Source organism: Amphiura filiformis, chromosome 10 (assembly GCF_039555335.1).
Source record: "Amphiura filiformis chromosome 10, Afil_fr2py, whole genome shotgun sequence".
Taxonomy (NCBI): domain Eukaryota; kingdom Metazoa; phylum Echinodermata; class Ophiuroidea; order Amphilepidida; family Amphiuridae; genus Amphiura; species Amphiura filiformis.
The window spans coordinates 26,621,320-26,641,391 of record NC_092637.1 but is presented as its reverse complement, the minus strand read 5'-3'; the positions used below and the strand labels follow the sequence as shown (position 1 = coordinate 26,641,391).

At 38.3% G+C, this 20,072-nt stretch overlaps 1 protein-coding gene across 1 annotated transcript; it reads left to right on the top strand.

Moving 5' to 3' along the window:
- Window positions 1-18,892: 18,892 nt before the first annotated feature.
- LOC140161769 (uncharacterized) lies at window positions 18,893-19,537 on the top strand. The gene has a single exon (XM_072185067.1). The coding sequence runs from the start codon at window positions 18,893-18,895 to the stop codon at window positions 19,535-19,537; it is 645 nt and encodes a 214-aa protein (XP_072041168.1).
- Window positions 19,538-20,072: the final 535 nt, after the last annotated feature.

Here is a 20,072-nt window from a genome sequence, read left to right as displayed (position 1 = left end):
TGATTTAATGTAATATGTTACTTACTTATGTAGCCGGTGAATTTCTGCTCTATCATTTTTCACGTTCAATATTATTGTCAAATAAAACTACATGTCAATAAAATTATAGTTTCGAAGAAACCAGGGTTTGTTTTTTTTCTTCTTTTTCTGTTTTTTTTCTGCTTCTGCAGTTGTTCTGAATTATTTTGCTAAATAATTCTGACTAGTATTTGTCATTTGATTAAGCTATTACTAAAACGACCTTTATATATTTATTGATATTTAGTATCTTAAAGATGATTCATCATTGTTTTTGCGGCTTGTTGATATTCTAATTGGAATAAGTATAAATTTGAATTGGAATTGATATTTAAATGATGATGGTGATGATGATAACCAGAGTGGTACCAGAATAAGAAAGCGAACACGATGAATTAAAACACTAGAGCATGACTTTGATAATAGTAAATTATAATACAAATAATAATACAAATAATAATAATACTCTCTAAATTCAAAAGAGTGAAAAAGTCAATCCTCCTCTCTCGATTGAAGTGTGTTTAAATTTAATAAACATAAATAAACTTCAATCGAGAGAGATTGTGCTGAGGGAACACTCTGTGAAAAGATTGAAAATTTCACTCTAAAAAGATTGAAATTTCACTCTTTGCAGAGTGAAAATTTTACTCGTATGGAGAAAAATATGTGATTTTCACTCTTGGTAGATTGAAATTTTAATCTTTTCGATTGACCCGAAGAGTCACTTCGAGGAGGATTGACTTTTTCACTCTTTAGAATTTAGAGAGATAATAATAATAATAATAATAATAATAATAATAATAATAATAATAATAATAATAATAATAATAATAATAATAATAATAATAATAACACTAATAATAATAATAATGATAATAATAATAATAATAATAATAATAATAATAATAATACTAGCTCAATCGATACTATTAGGCGTTCGGCTATGGTGTGAGATGTTGCGGGTTCGAACCCTGGCGGTGCCTAGTACGCTCTCGTGGAAAAATTGAGTTAGCTTGAAATTCCTCTGGACAAAGAACTTACTGCTAATACCCGTACGAAACTCGGCGAGCTGATCCTGGTTGCGAAGGTTATTTGTAGAATATATAAGGTAAGTGCTTTTGAAGCAACAAAGTCCCTGAATTGTTGTTTAATTGTTGTTTTTTAATAATAATAATAATAATAATAATAATCAGGATCAGGATCATGATAATAATCAGGATTCTGATGAAAAAAAATTATCGCGTCTGACGTCATCTGTCAATCAAATTCGACCACGGTGTGCTTACAAGTGTCGTGATGATGACTTGCTGAACGCGGCGGTATAACCGGGCGCCTTTTTGTTAATTTTGCACCTTCAAACATGCAAACCATCTCAAAAGTTAGGTCTTTATAGTAGGAAACTTTCTTTCGCGAAGGCACCATTTTTCGCCATTTGCTGCTATTTCTTTTCTTCGATCAGCACCAGATAGATCGGTCTTCCTTTTACGCGCTATTAACCTGCGTAAACCAATCAAGGATCGTAATTGACAGTAACATCAGACGCGATAAATTCTTTTTATCTCTGTCTTTAATTATAATGATAATCGTCATGATGATGATGATGATGACAACAACGATGATGATAGTGATGAGATGGCGGTGATTCAGATGGTGTTGATTAGAGGTAACGACCCTTCAGTCATCCCAGCGCAAGTGTAAAAAATTATAATTGTTTATAAATTTCTTACAAGTGAAGGATAAGATAAGTCATTCAAATTGTCGTTTTAATGAAACAGCAGTATTAATGAAGTTAAAGCCCCATTCAAATACATGTAGCTAATTATACTGTCAGTATATAAATTACAGATTCGTGTCAAATGTCTTATTGTCCTAAATACACAGCTTTCGGCTGAACTACTCGCATGCTATGTTAGTACAACTATGACAATGACAAAGGTACCAAAATCTGAATTCTGATGATTTGTACGATCGTCCGGATGAGCAAATCACTGAATGGGCCTTTAATAAAGTTTTTTACCCATCTTCATAAAGTCGATTACTTTATTCACAAAGGTTATCTAACAAAACGTAGCTAATGAGAATGTCTTGTTTTCTACATCAAGTTTAAAATTAAACTTTTAATTTCCTGTCAGAATTATGATATACATAGTTAGAATTTACCTTCAAAGACATACCGATGCCGCAAATATTAAACTTTTAACATATTCATTGAAACGTCGTAATTGGAAACCTTTGGACCGAAACCAAAGTAGTAAATAAGTGTCAATTCGTCGCCCATGTGACACAAATTGGTCATCATTTCTTTATGATTATGACCATTATGACCATCATAAGGACTGTTTAAGACTATCGTAAGGACGACGCGACGACGGATAAGAAAGGGACAGGAAGGAGACAGATGGGAAAGACACAGGTAATGTGACATACATACACAGACAGACAGAGACAAGGACATATAATTCGCCAGTGAAGTATTACGTGTAATCCGATTATGTCAACTGGTTCACGCTTTTGAGTTTTGCACCACGATCGAAATGATGGCAACTAGGGCATGCACTACCAATTCCAAAAGATGCGTGATCCAGTTACCAAAGCGAATAGGATGAAAACTAATAGACAGGTGGGTCGATGCGGACTGCAAGTATCTTGGTCAAATTTGGCCGAAGTAATGCACACTGGACAAGTTTTTTTCCTTTGACGCTCGACGGAAAGTTAGGACACGCCACTGTTTGGAGACTCCGGCCGGGTCTTTTTATCTTTTCAGTTTCCGTAAGTCTATTGTTCAGATACGAAAACGCAGGGGATTCAGTAAGTTTACTGTAATCTGACTTTATTGTTCACTTTGAAGTACCAATCAGGTTATTTCAATAGAGAGGATGCCTATGTCAATAAAAGCGGGAGAGACAAGGTTATGAAACACCGGTGTTAGCACCGGTGTTTTTAATGGTCTAGCGCCCTCTCGTCTGACATTTTTAAATTGATCTACATTAATTTGACAAAATGCATGCCAATCTGAATGACAAATTCCACATTTTTCTATAAAAACGTTGAAAATAAGCCTTTTTTCTATAAAAAGCATTTTTCTATAAAAACGTTGATAATAAGCCCTTAAATCACAAAAGGTCCGATTATGAGCCTGTCGCACCCCAATGCCGTGTGCAGGGCCACAGTGTCACCCTTCCCTCGTATCAATGTCCATTTTTTGGTGGCGCTATTCAGGCAGCTAGACGTAGTTTTAATTTTGTCTCACTTCAGTGTTGAAACTTTGCTTAATTTTACTGCATTTTAATCAAATTTTTGTCTTCAAATATATCGTTATTGTTGGGAAGCTACTGCATCATCCACCAGTGGTAGAATTGTTATGAACCTCGTCTTTGTTACTTTTGCTCACCGGACTTTAAGCTTACCTATTTCTGACTGTATACCGTGAGTCTGTATACATAAAGCATAGTACTACAGGGGGTTGACATTACTGATTCATGTTTGCTTTCTGTATGTTGCAAATTTACGTTTTGTGACTGTGAAATGTCAGCCCTGTGCAGAACATTTATGTGTGGCCAAGCTGTGATCTAAACTGAACATTGTGAATTTAACCATGACTTTGGTCATCATTTCACCAACAATCACTTACTTTCTGCAATGAGACCATTAGCATATTCTAGAAAGGACTTGCTCGCTAAACGACACCTGGCATCTGATGTGAAACTTGATCAGGAAGTATGGGACACAATCAATACTCTCAAAATTAACAAGTTGCGTAGAGGTTGTAAGGCTGGTAAGCATAAACAACGCAAAATCACCCCCTGCACTGGACAATTCGAACGTGTTTCAAATGACTTTGTTCACCGTGGTTGTGATAGCGCTAATCTGGTCCACATTCCACTGATGCCGATGCACAATAAGCGAGCGCCACCAGTAAAATTTGCTGCCTGGAATGCGCGGTCAGTGAAACTAAAGACAGCATCAATTTGTGACTTCATTATATCAGAAAAATTAGACATTCTCGCAATCACCGAATCGTGGTTGACAAATGATCACCGATCCGACCGAGCACTTGCTGATCTGAGAAATACTCTGCCAAATTATGATCGTTACCACATTCCCAGAGAACATGCTGTAGGCGGTGGCGTGTGTATTATTCTGCGGAAAGGTTTCTCCATTACTCTGAACAATGGGCCTGCTTATAAGTCATTTGAACACATGGACATAACTATCAAATCCAAATCGGCCTCTGTTCGGCTTTTCATCTTGTACCGACCACCGTACTCGAAGAAAAACAAGGTGCAATGACTACATGTATGTTTTTCGCAGATTTTTCATCCTTGCTTGAGGTTATTAACAACATACCTGGTCGTGTCATGTTAGCTGGAGACTATAACATCCATGTAGATGACTGTAATGACAGGGATGCAATCACCATGCTCAACATGTTGTGTTCAGCAGGTTTGAAGCAACATGTTGATGTTCCAACACACAAAAATGGGCATACCCTTGATCTACTGATTACCAGGGAGACTGATAACATTATTTCTGACATCTCAGTTCATCATGATCTCCCATCCGATCATGTAGCCACTGCCTGTCATCTGGACATGTCGCGCCCAGAACCTGTGAGACACGAGACAAGTTTCCGCAAACTACGTGATATTGACTTTTCGCAGTTCAGGAAAGACATAAGATCATCCTCACTTGTATCTAATCCAGCCTCTGACCTGGGTGCCCTAGTTGAGCAGTATGACAGTGTTCTATCTGAACTTTTAGATATCCATGCACCCATTGTAACTCGTTCCATCACGCTCAGACCCCATGCCCCCTGGTACGATGAAGCTCTGCGTGAACGTAAGCGAGCTAAACGTCGTTCCGAACGGAAATGGGTGTCATCAGGACTCGAAGTATACAAGCAGTTGTACCAGGAAGAATGTCGCAATTATAAGGAAGCACTTGAAACGGCTAAAACAGATCACCACAGAGCCCAAATTACAGACTGTGAACAGGGAAAGCTTTTTCAACTTGTTGACAAACTCTCAGTTGCAAAAGCAGCCAAAGTTTTGCCGCTGCATGATTCTGCTCGCAATCTCGCTAGTGAATTATCCACATTCTTCAATGAGAAAATCACGAAGGTTAAGGATGAACTTGATAGGTGCAGCAAGTCTGTGAATGTTGTCCCCAACATCCCACATGTGCACGCGGTGCCTCAGCTCAGCGAGTTTACCAAGGTGTCTCACGAAGAAATGCAGGAAGTCATCACCAGCTCCAAGCCAAAGTCCTATACACTAGACCCAATACCAACTTGGGTATTGAAAAAGTGCCTTGATGAACTGTTACCCACCATCTGTGACATTGTTAATCATTCCATTACATCTGGTGAAGTACCTGCTGCCTTCAAGGAAGCTCGCCTGACACCACTGATCAAAAAACAGCCCCTTGATCCGGAATGTTTAAAAAACTATCGTCCGGTTTCAAACTTATCCTTCCTGTCAAAGATCACCGAGAGATGTGTTGCTAAACAACTTACCCAGCACCTTGATTCCAACAATTTACACGGTGATAGACAGTCAGCATATCGTAAGAACTACTCTACAGAAACAGCACTCACACGTGTAGCTAATGACATTCTGCAAGCCATGGATGCTCATGGAGAGGTGGTTCTGGTCCTTCTTGATTTAACAGCTGCCTTTGACACCATCGATCACAGCATCCTTCTGCAAAGACTCACAGACAGATATGGGATTAACGGTTCTGCGCTTCAGTGGTTCCAATCTTATCTTTCAAGTCGTTTTCAAGCAGTCGTGATCGATGGTGTCCAGTCTGAGTTCTCACCACTCAGTGATGGTGTCCCACAGGGGTCTGTGCTTGGACCCCTGTGTTTCTCTATGTACACGGCACCGCTCGAAGACATTATCAGATCTTTTGACGCCATCCAACTTATGGTGTACGCGGATGATACTCAGATTTATATGCTGACGAAGCCTTCTGACAGAGCCAATGCAATCTCCCAACTTGAACAGTGTATTTGCAGTGTGAAAGCATGGATGTCAGCAAACAGATTAAAGCTCAACGAAGGAAAAACTGAAATCCTCCACATCAGATCAAAGTTTGCTTGAAGTTCTTCACCAGTTGATAGTCTTCACATTGGTTCTGAACGTGTTGAGTCGGTCAGTTCTGCACGCAATCTGGGTGTAGCCTTCGACAATAATTTCACCATGGCAACTCACGTGAATAACATTTGCCGAGCAGCACATCTAGCTCTGAGAAAGTTCGGGCAAATACGCAAGTATCTGGACTCTAGTTCCACTGAACGGCTTGTTCACGCATTTATTAGCTCGCGATTAGACTGTTGTAATAGTTTGCTGTTTGGCCTACCAGAGCGTGAGATTAACAAGCTTCAACAGGTGCAAAATACAGCAGCACGGATGGTCGCGTGTGTGAAGAAACATCAACACATCACTCCTGTCCTTGAACAGTTACATTTGGCTGCCCGTGCGTAAGAGGATAGTGTTCAAGATTCTCCTGTTGACATATAAGTCCCTACATGGGCTCGCTCCGGAGTACATTTCTGAGCTTTTGACTGAGTACAAGCCATCTCGGGCGCTTAGGTCCGGTGCCAAACATCTCCTGAAGCAAGACTGTGGAATCAACTGCCTGAAACAATAAAGTGTGCTGGTTCTGTTCATAGTTTTAAGTCACAACTGAAGACGTACCTTTTTAAATTATAGCTTCACAGTACAATGTATAGGGTTTTTGTGTGCAATTTGTATTTTTACAGGTTCATAACTGATGCTTCCCAGCTCAAGTATAAATATTATTGTATGAGAAAAGTGTATTTTATAATTGACATATTCATTCTGCATTGATCGAATTCAAATTTGTCTTTGCCATGTTGTCGTATAATTTTGTTGGTGTGTGGGAGGCTCATTGATGTGTTTACATCGGTGAGTCTCTTACACACTCTACACAGGCATCTCCATCCTTGGATGGAGATGGTTGTGTATTGTTTATTGTGTGCTTTCATAATATGTGTAGTTTCATAATATGTGGTTCAAAGTGCAATTTAAATTGTGCAGTAGTCTCTCACCTCAATAATGTTTGTTATAAATTTTGTGTGTGGTATTTATTTGATGAGAATTAATAATGTATTATTTACTATGGTTATTTTATTACATTGGTATCATATTTATTGAAATTGCATTGATTATATATGTTCAAGGGGCATGGGAGGCCCATGGATTTGCTCTTTATGCTACATCGGTGGGTCTCTCATGCTTCTTACACAGATAGCCTTGTTTTGCCATGTATTATTCAAGTTGCTGCTGTATATATTTTTGTTAGTGTGTGGGAGGCTCATGGATGTTTACATCGATGAGTCTCTCAGGCTCTCCACAGGCATCTCCATCTTTGGATGGAGATGGTTGTGTATAGTTTATCTTGGTTTCAGTGTGTTTTTGCTATATGATATTAATAGTGTCATTTATTTATCATGTAAAATTGTAGTTTCAAAATGTGTGGTATTTTATTTGATGAGAATAATGTATTATTTAGTGTGGTCATAATATTACATTGGTTATTTGTTTTTTGCATTGATTATGTTCAAGGGGCATGGGAGGCCCACGGATTGGCTCTTATGCTACATCGGTGGGTCTCTCATGCTTCTTGCATAGACATCCCCGCCCATCCTTTGGATGGAGTAGGTTTTGTTTTTGCTTGAGTTTAGATTGGTAGTATTGGTTATGCCATGTATTTCTGCTGTTGAGTATAATTTTGTTTGTGTGTGGGAGGCTCATGGATGTGTTTACATCGATGAGTCTCTCACACAGTCTACACTGGCATCTCCATCTTTGGATGGAGATGGTTGTGTACCTTTTTTTGTGATTATTAGTGTCATTTTTATTATGTTAAACTGTATTTTTATCTTGTATATTGATGCATTGATGATGCCGGTGTGAGGTGCACCGACAGTCCCCCTGGGGATTTTGTCGGTGGGCCTCTCACTGGTGTTACTCTTGCCATTCTAATGTTGTTTGCTTGCAGCTGGTCTGCTGTTTTATGCATATTATTGTTTGTATAATTCTTAAGTTAAAATCATTTATTGTAAATTAAGTTTGGTAGTTTTAAATCTGTAAAGCGCATTGAGGAATCTGAGATTCACAATGCGCTATATAAATGCTGTTTTATTATTATTATTATTATCTCCCTATTTTGCTTCCTCCTGCCCCCCCCCCCCCTCCCCCGCCATGATCAGTTTCCCCACTTCCTCCCCGGTCACTACTCTCTCCTCTCGAGTTCTTCCCTTTCTAGTCTTTCCGTCTCTCCCTCTCCTCTGTCTTCCTCACCCCCTCCCACTCTCACTTGTTCAGTCTCAAGTATCTCCCTCCCTCCCTCGTTCCCCCTCCCTTGCGAAATTTATCAGTATGATCCATGGCTGAAAATAAGCTCTGCAAAAATAAACATTTAAAATAAACCCGAGTCTTGCATATAGGCCCAACCATAATTATCAGATTGGCTTGCCATTGGTACGAATGAATAGAATACATTATCTTTGCTCCAATGCAATTCTTTTGTATTGCATTTCAATATAAAACATGATTACCAAATCACCACTTGTACGCGTCTCATTGGGAGATATTTGACTATTTCAGACGCTCGTTTCATCGCCAATATGAAAGACTTTTACTTATAACTTGACAACATGATTAGTATATATTTCAATGCAAGACAATTTTTACGAGCCACTTACGTCTAGGCGTAAGTGCATATACACCAAACACAAGTCAATTGAAGCCGTACAATTTACCGCGAATTTAGGACCGTAAAATTTAGACTCTTCTTTTGTCTAGATTAGCACCCAACCGCACATCTCAAGGTTTTATGTAAAAAATCAATATAACTTACCAAAACGAAAACTGAAATTCACGAGCTTCAAATTTTCAGTAACTAACAAAAGGCTAGAATAAAAGATTGGTCACACCTGGGAGACTAGCACTTCAGAATAACAATGACTTACAAAAACTATTACGGATACGGAAACAGAAACTGAAAAGATAAAACGACGGTTATGAAGCTTAATTTATTTTTTCAATGATAATGGACCGCAATAAAAGGGCACGGTGGCTCAGTGGTTACGGCCTTGGACTCATAATCCGAGAGCTTGCTCGACGTGCGTGGGTTCGATTCCCCGTCCCACCACGGTTGATGCGCCCTTGGGCAAGGCGCTTTGCCTCGCTTGCCTCACCCCACCCAGGTGCAATGGGAAGCTGTTAGGGGTAGTCACAGTCGTTGTACTGATGGGCCCTGCGCCACTTGTAGGCTGCAAACGTGGTTCCGATATATTCTAATGACGGCGGAATAAATGTAAAGCGCTTTAAGGCTGTTTACGGCATAAAGCGCTATATGAATATCTACATTTATTATTTATTTAATACCACTAAACCCTTAGAGTCAGAGTTAGGGTTAAGGTTTGGCGTTAGGGTTAGGGTTTAGAGTTAGGATTCGAGTTTGGGTTAGCGTATCACGGCACATTAAGGTTCCAAAAATTAAATACGCATGCGGGAAAACGATTGGGTGTCAAGGCTATCCCAATTGGTCTTTTATTGGTCGAAGCAACCAAAAAAATTTATTTTCATTGTCTAAATCAATATATTATTGAAAAATAATACATTAGTATTTTGCAAAAAGTTCATCCTACAAATCATATACTTTAAAAACTTGCTTGATTTATTGTTGTTAATGAGTTATGTACGTTTTACAAAAGTGTTGTTGTGTCAGCCCTACAACATAACTCAACAACCACAGGAGCTACACAAATATATCTGTGATATTTGAATTCTTCTACACCCTCGCTATGAAATGATCAATGCAATTTTTGCCAAAGCTCACCATACTATTCGTAAGATGCTGTGAACTACCAAATCGCAACTAACCTTTAGTGGTTTTTGTAATTATGGATTAACGGGTCACATTATGGTAGGGCTTGCAATGGGGCAATGCCTGCAGGAATCCTCATCAGTGACGGCGATGAAAATGTACGGAAATGGAATTTACAAACTCCATAATTGCCCCATAATTATTTCCCGGGATAGGGAGGGGTGGGGAAAGTACGAAAGGCACGCTTCATAACTAGGCCTATCAGTGGCGTACCGTGGGCGCTCCCAATTCAATTTTGCCGCCACTTCCCCAACCGCCCGAAAAGATTGACCCAATTTTTTTTCGGTGGTTTGAAAAAGTGAAGAGCAAAAAAATCCAACAGGATTTTAAGCAACACATTTTCATGTATAGTACCATTTTTTCAATTTTTTTTTAACTTTTTGCCGCCGCTTCATTTTTGACACCCCTGTTTTTGGCGCCCCTTCTTCTTCCGCCGCCCCTTCGTTTTGGTCGCCCCAGTTTTTCCCCGGGGGCCTACCCCCCCCAGCCCCACCCCACCCAAAAAAAAGTACGCGCATGCCATATATGATCCGGGTTATGATCGTGGATTTTTCATTAGAAGTGGGAAACATAACCTTCAATGTGATTCGCCTTGTTTACCATTCTTCTCATTACATTAAACGTTCAACATGTTTTCAACGTAACTGGGTCGTTCCCTTGGCTAATGTAAATGGCAACAATTGTCTCACTGTGTGGAAAGTCTGCAATTCAATTAACTTATTTAATATTGAGCGACACAGTTAGCTTCCAGGAAGAAATGAGTTCCACGTTATTTGAATGTAATTATAACGCTGGTTTTGGTCCTGATTAATCATTTGTAAATATCACGGAAGGTGAAAAAAATAAAATAAATTAGATTATGCGAAATTGAAAGTATTGAAAAATAGAAAAAATATAGAAAAAGAAAGAAAGAAAGAGAGAAAGAAAGAAAGAAAGAAAGAAAGAAAGAAAGAAAGAAAGAAAGAAAGAAAGAAAGAAAGAAAGAAAGAAAGAAAGAAAGAAAGAAAGAAAGAAAGAAAAGACAAATTCAAAGAAAAAAAAAGAAAGAAAGAATGAATGAATGAATGAATGAATGAATGAATGAAAGAAAGAAAGAAAGAAAGAAAGAAAGAAAGAAAGAAAGAAAGAAAGAAAGAAAGAAAGAAAGAAAGAAAGAAAGAAAGAAAGAAAGAAAGAAAGACAGAAAGAAAGAAAGAAAGAAAGAAAGAAAGAAAGAAAGAAAGAAAGAAAGAAAGAAAGAAAGAAAGTAAAGAAGGACAGACCAATTCATTTAATATAATTAGAAGGCATAGGGCGAGCAGTATATCGCGTTTTTGGCAGGTTTACATGGTCCAATAACCATCAGATGACTGACATGTGGTAACAAAGGAAACAGTCACTGCAATTTGATTAGTTTCCCTATGATTGGCCATTCAATACATTCCTGTGATACGCCATAGTCTAGTATGTACCAAATATAATCTGTGTACAGACAGATCACTGTGTGGGTATCATTATAATAGAGGCGTGTCCAAAAAAAAGTTCACACCCCTTCAAATATGAAGATATACTGAAGACCCTATGGATATTACATAGTATTACCAATTTACAACCAATAGTACATTGCCTGAACGCAAGCGCGTAGCAAGCGGGAGGACAGGGTGGACGAAGTCCATGGGCCCCGAGGGTTTGGGGGCCCCGAGAAAAAGCGAAAATGAAATAAGGGGAATTGAGATAGGAAAAAAACATGTAACTCTAATTAAGTGCAGTGTATTCTCATTATTATATATACTTAGTCAACGAAACTAAACACAAAAGCGGTTAGATTGTCCTATCAGATCTTGATGGGGCCCCCTGTAAGATTCGCCATAAGGCAATTAAGGTTCAATAAAATTCGTCAAAATGATAGGCCCTACTCTTCAAATTTAAGAGGGCCCTAGTAGCCTATGTCGGAAAATGTATGTAAATTATTCCATGCATGTACAAAATAATAAATGAAAAAACGATTTAGTAAATTCATCACCTCCTAAATTTTTCCCTGGGATACGCCCCACTGAAAACTCTTAATATAAGACAACATAAAGCAATAATTGCCCTGTTCATCTTCCTTTTTAGCACTTAAAACATCGTGTGTTACTAGGCCCAAATAGGTAAAAGTGTAAAATTTTGCGCGCGAAACTGTCCCAATCAAATAGCAAAACATACCAATTATTGGTAAATTATGCTTTACAAATCCACTTGATTACTCACGTTTTTAGACGTTTCATCTTCCTACGGAAGACTTCATCAGTAATGTGATGAACCAGCAACACTCCTACTCTCATCTCCAGAGGGTGTAGTTCTTTGTAATAGCTGGTCATATACATGATTGAGTGAGTATGTCCCTTCATCGCGGTTGATAAAGTTGGCCCCCCGTTTTCTGATCCACATTGCTTCTCTAATCCACCAGCTATTACAAAGAACTACACCCTCTGGAGATGAGAGTAGGATTGTTGCTGGTTCATCACATTACTGATGAAGTCTTCCGTAGGAAGATGAAACGTCTAAAAACGTGAGTAATCAAGTGGATTTGTAAAGCATAATTTACCAATAATTGATATCTAACAATCCTGATGAACTTATTCAAAGAGCAAAACATACCAGTTTGGGGACAAAGGAGTCTGAAATTAAAAATTTTCGCTCGCTTCACGCGCACAAAAATAAGTCCAAGTAAAACCGAAACAAAATATTCTAGTCTCCTGACAACTTACATTTTATAAGTATATAAGCATAATAATTTATGCAATTACCCAGCAAACATAAAACGTTTTCGACATCATTCGCAAAAGGTTATAGAAGGTTGTCAGAAAACGTTTAAATGTCGGGTTATATAAAGGGTATATTAAGAGTATAAAACGTTTTCATAACCTTAAAAAACATTTTTTGATAATCTACTGCTCAGCAAACAAAAATGTTTTACAGAAAACGTTTAAATGTCGGGTTATATAAATGGTATAAAAACGTTTTAATAACATTCCTAAAACATTCTTGAAAACTTGATACAAAACATTCTAAACAAAATGTTATTTTAGTTGAAAAATATTTTGCGAAAAATGTTTGCCCAAAATATTTTCAATAACGTTTTAAAAACGTTTTCATGACCTTTATATAACCCGACATTTAAATGTTATTAAAAGGTTTTGAAAAAACATTTAAAGAACATTTCTGTGTTTGCTGGGTTCAAATATTTCAACATAATGTTATTTAAGTATTGACACAATATTTGGCAAAAATGTTTGCAAAAATAGTTTACAATAACATTTTTGAAAACATTTCAAAATATTGTTGTAGTGTGTTTTCATACAAAACGTTTTAAAACGTTATCATGACCTTTATATAACCCGACATTTTATTGTTATTAAAACGTTTTTACCTAAACCAAAAGCCAAAATATAACTTATTTAAAACGTTTTTAAAACGTTTTTGTGTTTGCTGGTATGCACAACATTCGAAAATCTAGATGATTTTTGAGACTGGAAAAACAAATAAAATAACGTTTCAGCTTTGAAACAGTGGGCATTTTTAAAAGCATTTAGTATTATTAGTTATTATTATATGTGTTAAAGATATGGTTGATAAAGGAGATGTTAAAAGGGCCCCGCACTGCTCCTTGTCCATGGGCCCCCGAGGCTCTTGCTACGCCCCTGCCTGAACGTGATAATAATGAAACGAGCACCAAAACACCGCACTATTTTTGATAAGACGAGCGGACTTTTAAAGTAGGATCGGTCGGGGTTTTTTGTTTCAAGTAAGAAATGTTCCTTAAAATAATTTGAACAGTCTGAAAACCATATCTGAAAATTGTCAAAAATTAATTCTTGCGGATTTTCGGGTATATCATACTCAAGTAACTACTGGCTAGTTATTGCTACAAAACCCCATTGAGACAGACATCACCAGCTACCTTCGACAATATAAATGCGTATTTATAAATACGCACGTGACCCATTGGGCACGACATACCAAAACCAGCAAGCGTGACCAAATCCTTATGCAATTGACTACTATATACAGAAAAGAATAGGAACTCTTTAGATAAATATCATCAAATTTAAGTATTAAAAAAATTGCTTGCCCTCACACTCTCGGCCCCGCTCTCGGCCTGCCAAAAATTGTTTCATAGTGGCGGACATGCCACAACCACAGACCTTAGACAGAACAAACCTCCGCCACCAGCTTTTATGTTCTATGATTGGCAACTAAATATTGATGCAGCGCCATCAAGTTACTTTTCTAAAATACCTAAAATGCAATAAGCAGTAACTTAGCGGGGCTGCTTAGAAAATAAGTGTATTGCGCCCTCTTCTTCTTGCTCACTTTTTATTTCGCTCCCTTCTTCTTGTTCTCCTTGCTTTTTAACACTAACAGTTATCTCATCCTTCATCTTCTGCTCAGTGGCGGCGCCACGGGGAATGGGGTGGGGGTCTGGGGGGGAAATGCCCCCTGTTGAAAAAGACTTTCATGTTGCCCCCCCCCGAAAAAACCCAAAATTACGAAAAATACGGTAATTTTGCACAAAATTGGTTGATTTTTGCCCCCCTGAAATTCACTTTGCCCCCTAATGCCCCACCCGAAAAAAATTCATGGCGCCGCAACTGCTTCTGCTATGTTTTGCTTCTTTTTCTTTAGGCCGTATAAAATTAATGTTTTGGTTCTCGTCCAGAGGATTTTCATGAATTGATGAGGGAGGGAGGTTTTTTTTTTTTTTTTTTTTTACAATTAGCATTATCAGTATTTTTCTGTCTTTTTTTACAGTTCTCGAGGAAACGATGAGGCCTTTTTTTTTTTTTTTTTTAAATGTTATTTTTTGAGGGATAAATCCTCTAAAAAAAAAAAAAAAGACTTGGAAGTGATGCTTGTTCTCTAATAAACTTATTTATATGTATGAAGATTTCATAAATCATTCCAAAGTCTTAAAAAATTGAAAAATCTAAAAAAATAAAAAAATCTGACAAATCCCAGAAATTGAGGAGGGAGGGGACGAGAACCAAAATATTAATTTTACACGGCCTTACTTTTGATGATACATTAATATGGTCTAAATTATCGCCAACATATCGTGTTACTGCCAATACTAGCTCAATTATTGGTACAGCGCGTATAATACCAAACACATTTTTGGCCCTTATTTCCGAAAATGTATCAAATATTAAAATTTGACTTTCTTGCCAGTTAGAACTATAAATGATTAGGATTTAGTTATGTTTGTTTTTGCAAAACGGGATAACATTTTTTTTAATCCAAACAAATTAATGTTGTGCTGAACGTGATCAAAATACCTTGCAATTAATATTGACATTGCAGGGAAATTATGTTTCCATATTATAAAAACAAATTAGGTGAGTTGAGTCCTTTTTGAAGCACTACATACTTAAAAAATAAGGTAAAAACTATTGTAAACAACCAATAGGCCTATAATAAAAAAATTAATGAGTTCTTAGAAGGTTACGGAAGTCTTACAGTAGCTCACCTCGCTACATGTTTTTGATTAATATGTAGGACATCATTAGGAAAACAGTTAATGTTTTCAATCTGAAGACATGATTGCATTTGGAAAGGTAAATTAAAATCCTTGCTGAAGCACTATAAGCTATATAATTAAATGGTATAGACAATTTCCGTAATTGACCGCTTCGTCGCTGTTGGCGGCGTTTGGCTCTGCTAACTCCAATTTAGCGGAGCAGAAAACTGAAAGCGAGGCCACTGGATTTAATTACATACTCCCAATTATAAGGACTATCTAGCTGAGACTTAATACGAGGGGATATCAAAAAGTTCTAAGCCTCAACAAGAAGGCTTGTTAGTAGACTCATGGTTCCAAAATATTTGACAACATAGTCCCCCCTGACCTCAATGCACTTTGTCCAACGGTGTTCCAGCATTCAGAAGCCCTCATGGAAGACAGCTTAATTTTGGACCTCCAAGTAGGACTCCACGGCCTCAATGACATCATTATCTGACTCATAATGGCGTCCACGAATTTCAGATTTGAGTTTTGGAAACAGGTAGAAGTCAAATGGTGCCAGACCTGGTGAATAAGTTGGGTGTGGCAACAATTCAAAGCCACACTTGGCAGCTTCAGCCATGCACTGCAACTTGCGCTCTATGGGCAGGGGCATTGTCCTGCAGCAGGAGGTCCACAGCCCACAACTTTCCTCTGCGTTTTTCTTTAATGGCTTATTTTAGCTGCTGCAGTTCGGACGCGTAGTACTCTCCAGTGATGGTTTCACCTCTTTGAAGGTAATGACACACTTGCTATCCCAAAAAACAGAGGCCATGACCGTTCCAGCAGAAGACACTTGCTTGAACTTCCTTGGAGGTGGAGATCCATGATGCTTCCACTGCTTGCTTTGATTTTTTGATTCTGGTTCAAAGTGACGAACCCATGTTTCATCCTGGGTGACAATTCTGGAGTACAAATTATCTGGATCAGTCTGAAAACGCGCCAAAAGTTCCTTCGAAATGTCATGCCTGGCAAGTTTCTGATCTGACGTCTGCATTCTCGGCACCCATCTTGCGGACAGCTTGCTCATGCCTAAGGTGTCAGTCAAAACACTTTGCACTGAACCGTATACTCAACTACTACCCATCTTGTCAGCTATTTGTTGGTTTGTCAAGCGTCTGTCCTCCAGCACCATCCGGTGAATGGCGTCCACTTGATCTGCTGTTGTCGAAGACATTGGGCTTCCGGACCTTGGATCATCTTCCAAGCTCTCCCTCCCTCTCTTGAATTCAGCAGCCTATTTCTTTATGGTGTAATAGCTAGGAGGGGTATCACTACGTGTGCTGACCATGTCTTCATGGATGAACTTGGGTGCCATGCCCTTTTTATGAAGATATTTAATCACTGCACAAGCTTCTTGTTTATCCATTTTCGGATCTTTGCTGAATCTGAAGACTTTCAAAGGACCTCGCTTGAAAATAATAAATGACAGATATATGAATATCGGTGTATAACCTTATATTAAAGGCAACATACTTTTGAATTACAATGTAAATTTGGAGATGCTGCTATGCCTTCTAGGTGAGGCTTAGAACTTTTTGATACCCCCTCGTATGTAGTACAAGTAAAATGGAAGTATATTACGTTTATCATTTTGCTAATTTTAATACGCGCCATGCACCATTCTAAAAATAACGGGTTATGAGCAATATTTCAATATGTATGCGAAAACTCGTGGCCACTTTGCACTCAAACAATAATTTTATGTAATATATCAAAGCAAAGCTTGGTTTGAAGAAACGTTGCCTGTTCAATATCTTAAGAAGTGAAAATGCCGACATTACAGCCCATTTTTGGTGGGTCACGAAATAACATTCTCTTCTGAAAGCTTAAGGAACTGAACATTGAAATAAATAAATTTCGAGATTTATAATAAGCGATGATGCCACTGCCTCTGCATCGGCCTACTTTACAGTTTTACGCTAACCACAGTGGACCAAGACACACTTTATAGACGCAGTATCCGAGTCTACCCACATAACCATCGCAACCAGGATAAGCTCCCCGAGGGAAATTTCAAGCTAGCACAGCTATTTTCACGAGCACAATTTCTAGCTACTTGGGACCTCTCGCACTGACGTCTGTTGCCCTTTCAACAGCGCTAACTTGACTGCCTTAGGGGGCTGGCATTTTCTTCGGAAGGGGGTCCCAAATTTATAAAAAGTCTGCGTCAATAAAATTGCGACCCCTCCCCTATTTCGGCAACAAAAAAATTATGACCCCCCCCACTCTTAAGTATACGTTCCAGATGTTCTATATTAAGGTGAGTAATTTGAGACCAGTTTCGATGAAATCGGAGCATTTTAAAATGTTGAGGTATGTGTATTAACTTTTTGACATGTGAAATGGACCCTACTAAGCAGTAAGCACCGTAGAAAAATATGACAATTGCCTTTTTTTAATTCATTGTCATGAGAGAAACCATTTATAATACATTACAACATCGTGTGAGCCACATGAGGCAAATGGAAACCAATCAAATTTTTTAATCATTTCTGTCAAACCCACAGCGCCCTGTACTATATATAGTAGCCTTCAAGTTAAGGGTAGACGAGGTATTGTTGGTCGAAGCAACCTAAAAATCGATTTTCAATATCTAGATCAATATATTATTGAAAATTAACACCTTGATGTTTTGCAAAAGTTCATTCTACAAATCTTATATACTTTGCAAACTTGCTTAATTTATTGTTGTTAATGAGTTATGAGTTATGTACGTTTTACAATAGTGTTGTTGTTTCAGCCCTCTTTACAACGTAACTCAAAAACCGCAGCACCTATAAAAGTATATCTGTGGTATTTTAATTCTTCTACACGCTAGCTATGAATTGAGCAATGCAGTTTTTGCCAAAGCGCACTACCATTCGTAAGATGCTGTGAACTACCAAATCACAACAGTTTAAAATAATTAATAACCTTAAGTGGGGCAAGAAGCCATAGGCCTACTCGTACATAGCAGCGATAAGTCTTCCTTGCTAGAAACCGTCCATTCCATCACGGGTCTATATAAACCTGTGTCAATAATGAGCCATGTCACATTCTTCCACTTACCTTCGCTGAATGAACAGTTTGAGTTTGTGATCTTGAAATAGCAGAGAAAATAAGCTCTTCTGATGTCAGAAACAACTATTGTAGGCCTACATCAGCAACTTGCCTGCCAAATCTTCTGAGGAAAACAGTGTTTTGTGAAGCGCCAACATTGATAGAACTTTAGTTGGATGGAATAGGATAACTTTCCAGCTATTTTGGCCGCCTTATAAGATGTTTTATGGACAAACAAAAATTGACGTTAACTTGAACAATCTTCGCTATTTGCTATAGTTCAGGACGCAACTCTTACATTCAAGCGAAGTAGGCCTACTTCAATTGAACAGTTACTCTTTGCATGATACCCAGTTCTGATGGTCAGTAGGCTAAAGATATAAAATAAACATGTCATTTTTACGAATGCCAAGGATGCGTAAAAATACCGATGCGTCACTCACGACATTTACAGACGCTCATATAGTCAAAGTAGTCCTCATGGGCGCAGCTAGAGCCGGCAAGACATCATTGCTAACGCGTCTACTGGTTGACGATTACTACCCAGCATATCTGCCTACTTTAGAACCAGCTGCATATAAGCCGGGCAGCTGCGTCTATCGACTAGAAAAAACCGTCGGTAAGAAATCAATTGCCTTTGATTTTTACGACACTCCTGGATTCTACCAATCTCCACCGATGAGAGAGTTCCTTTTTGCTCTTGCTGATGTCTTTATCCTTGTTTACGCCATCGATGAGTATAGATCCTTTCAAGAGATTTGTAGTATCTTAAAAGAAATTAGACATAAGCGTCCAGGAGCAAATGTCCTTTTTATTGGGAGTAAAACAGACCTGAATGCATATCGAGATATAACGTATGATGATGTGGTTAAGTTTGGTTCTTCGCTTGGAATCGAGGTTTTTGAGACGTCTGCAAAAGTGGACAGAAGTCTCTATTCACGACTAATGAAGTATTTGCAACCACGTGCATTATTTGAACTGGGTAACGCTGACACATCGCTCAAGTTTAAAATTGAGAGATTTTTTACCAGGTAAATGTTATGGAGACTATGTCATGTAAAGAAAGCGCAGTGATTTATAGTGCGCTATACGCACAGGCACAACGCCTAGACGTTGATCCACAAGCCTCAGCACACTTTACAGGTTGTCGCTGACCACTACGGCCCACATCATTCCACAAACCATTTAACAGCATTTCAGGGACTTTGCTGTTTCAAGAGCGCACACCCTAGACATTCCACAAATAACCATCGCAACCAGGATCAGCTCCCCGAGTTTCGTACGGGTTACAACGAGACAAATTAGCAGTGAGTTCCTTGTCCAGGGGAATTTCAAGCTAACTCAATTTTTCCACGAGAGCGTACTAGACACTGCCAGGGTTCGAACCCGCAACCTCTCGCACCATAGTCGAACGCCTTATCGATTGAGCTAACTTAACTGCTAAAGCTAACTTGACTGCTAAAGATGAGTTGGTGTAAACGTCATGACACGTTAAAACAAAATGAGAGCTAAGAACTAGAACATTTCATAGTAATTGCTGATTACAAGGTATCAAAATGTAAAGATGAGT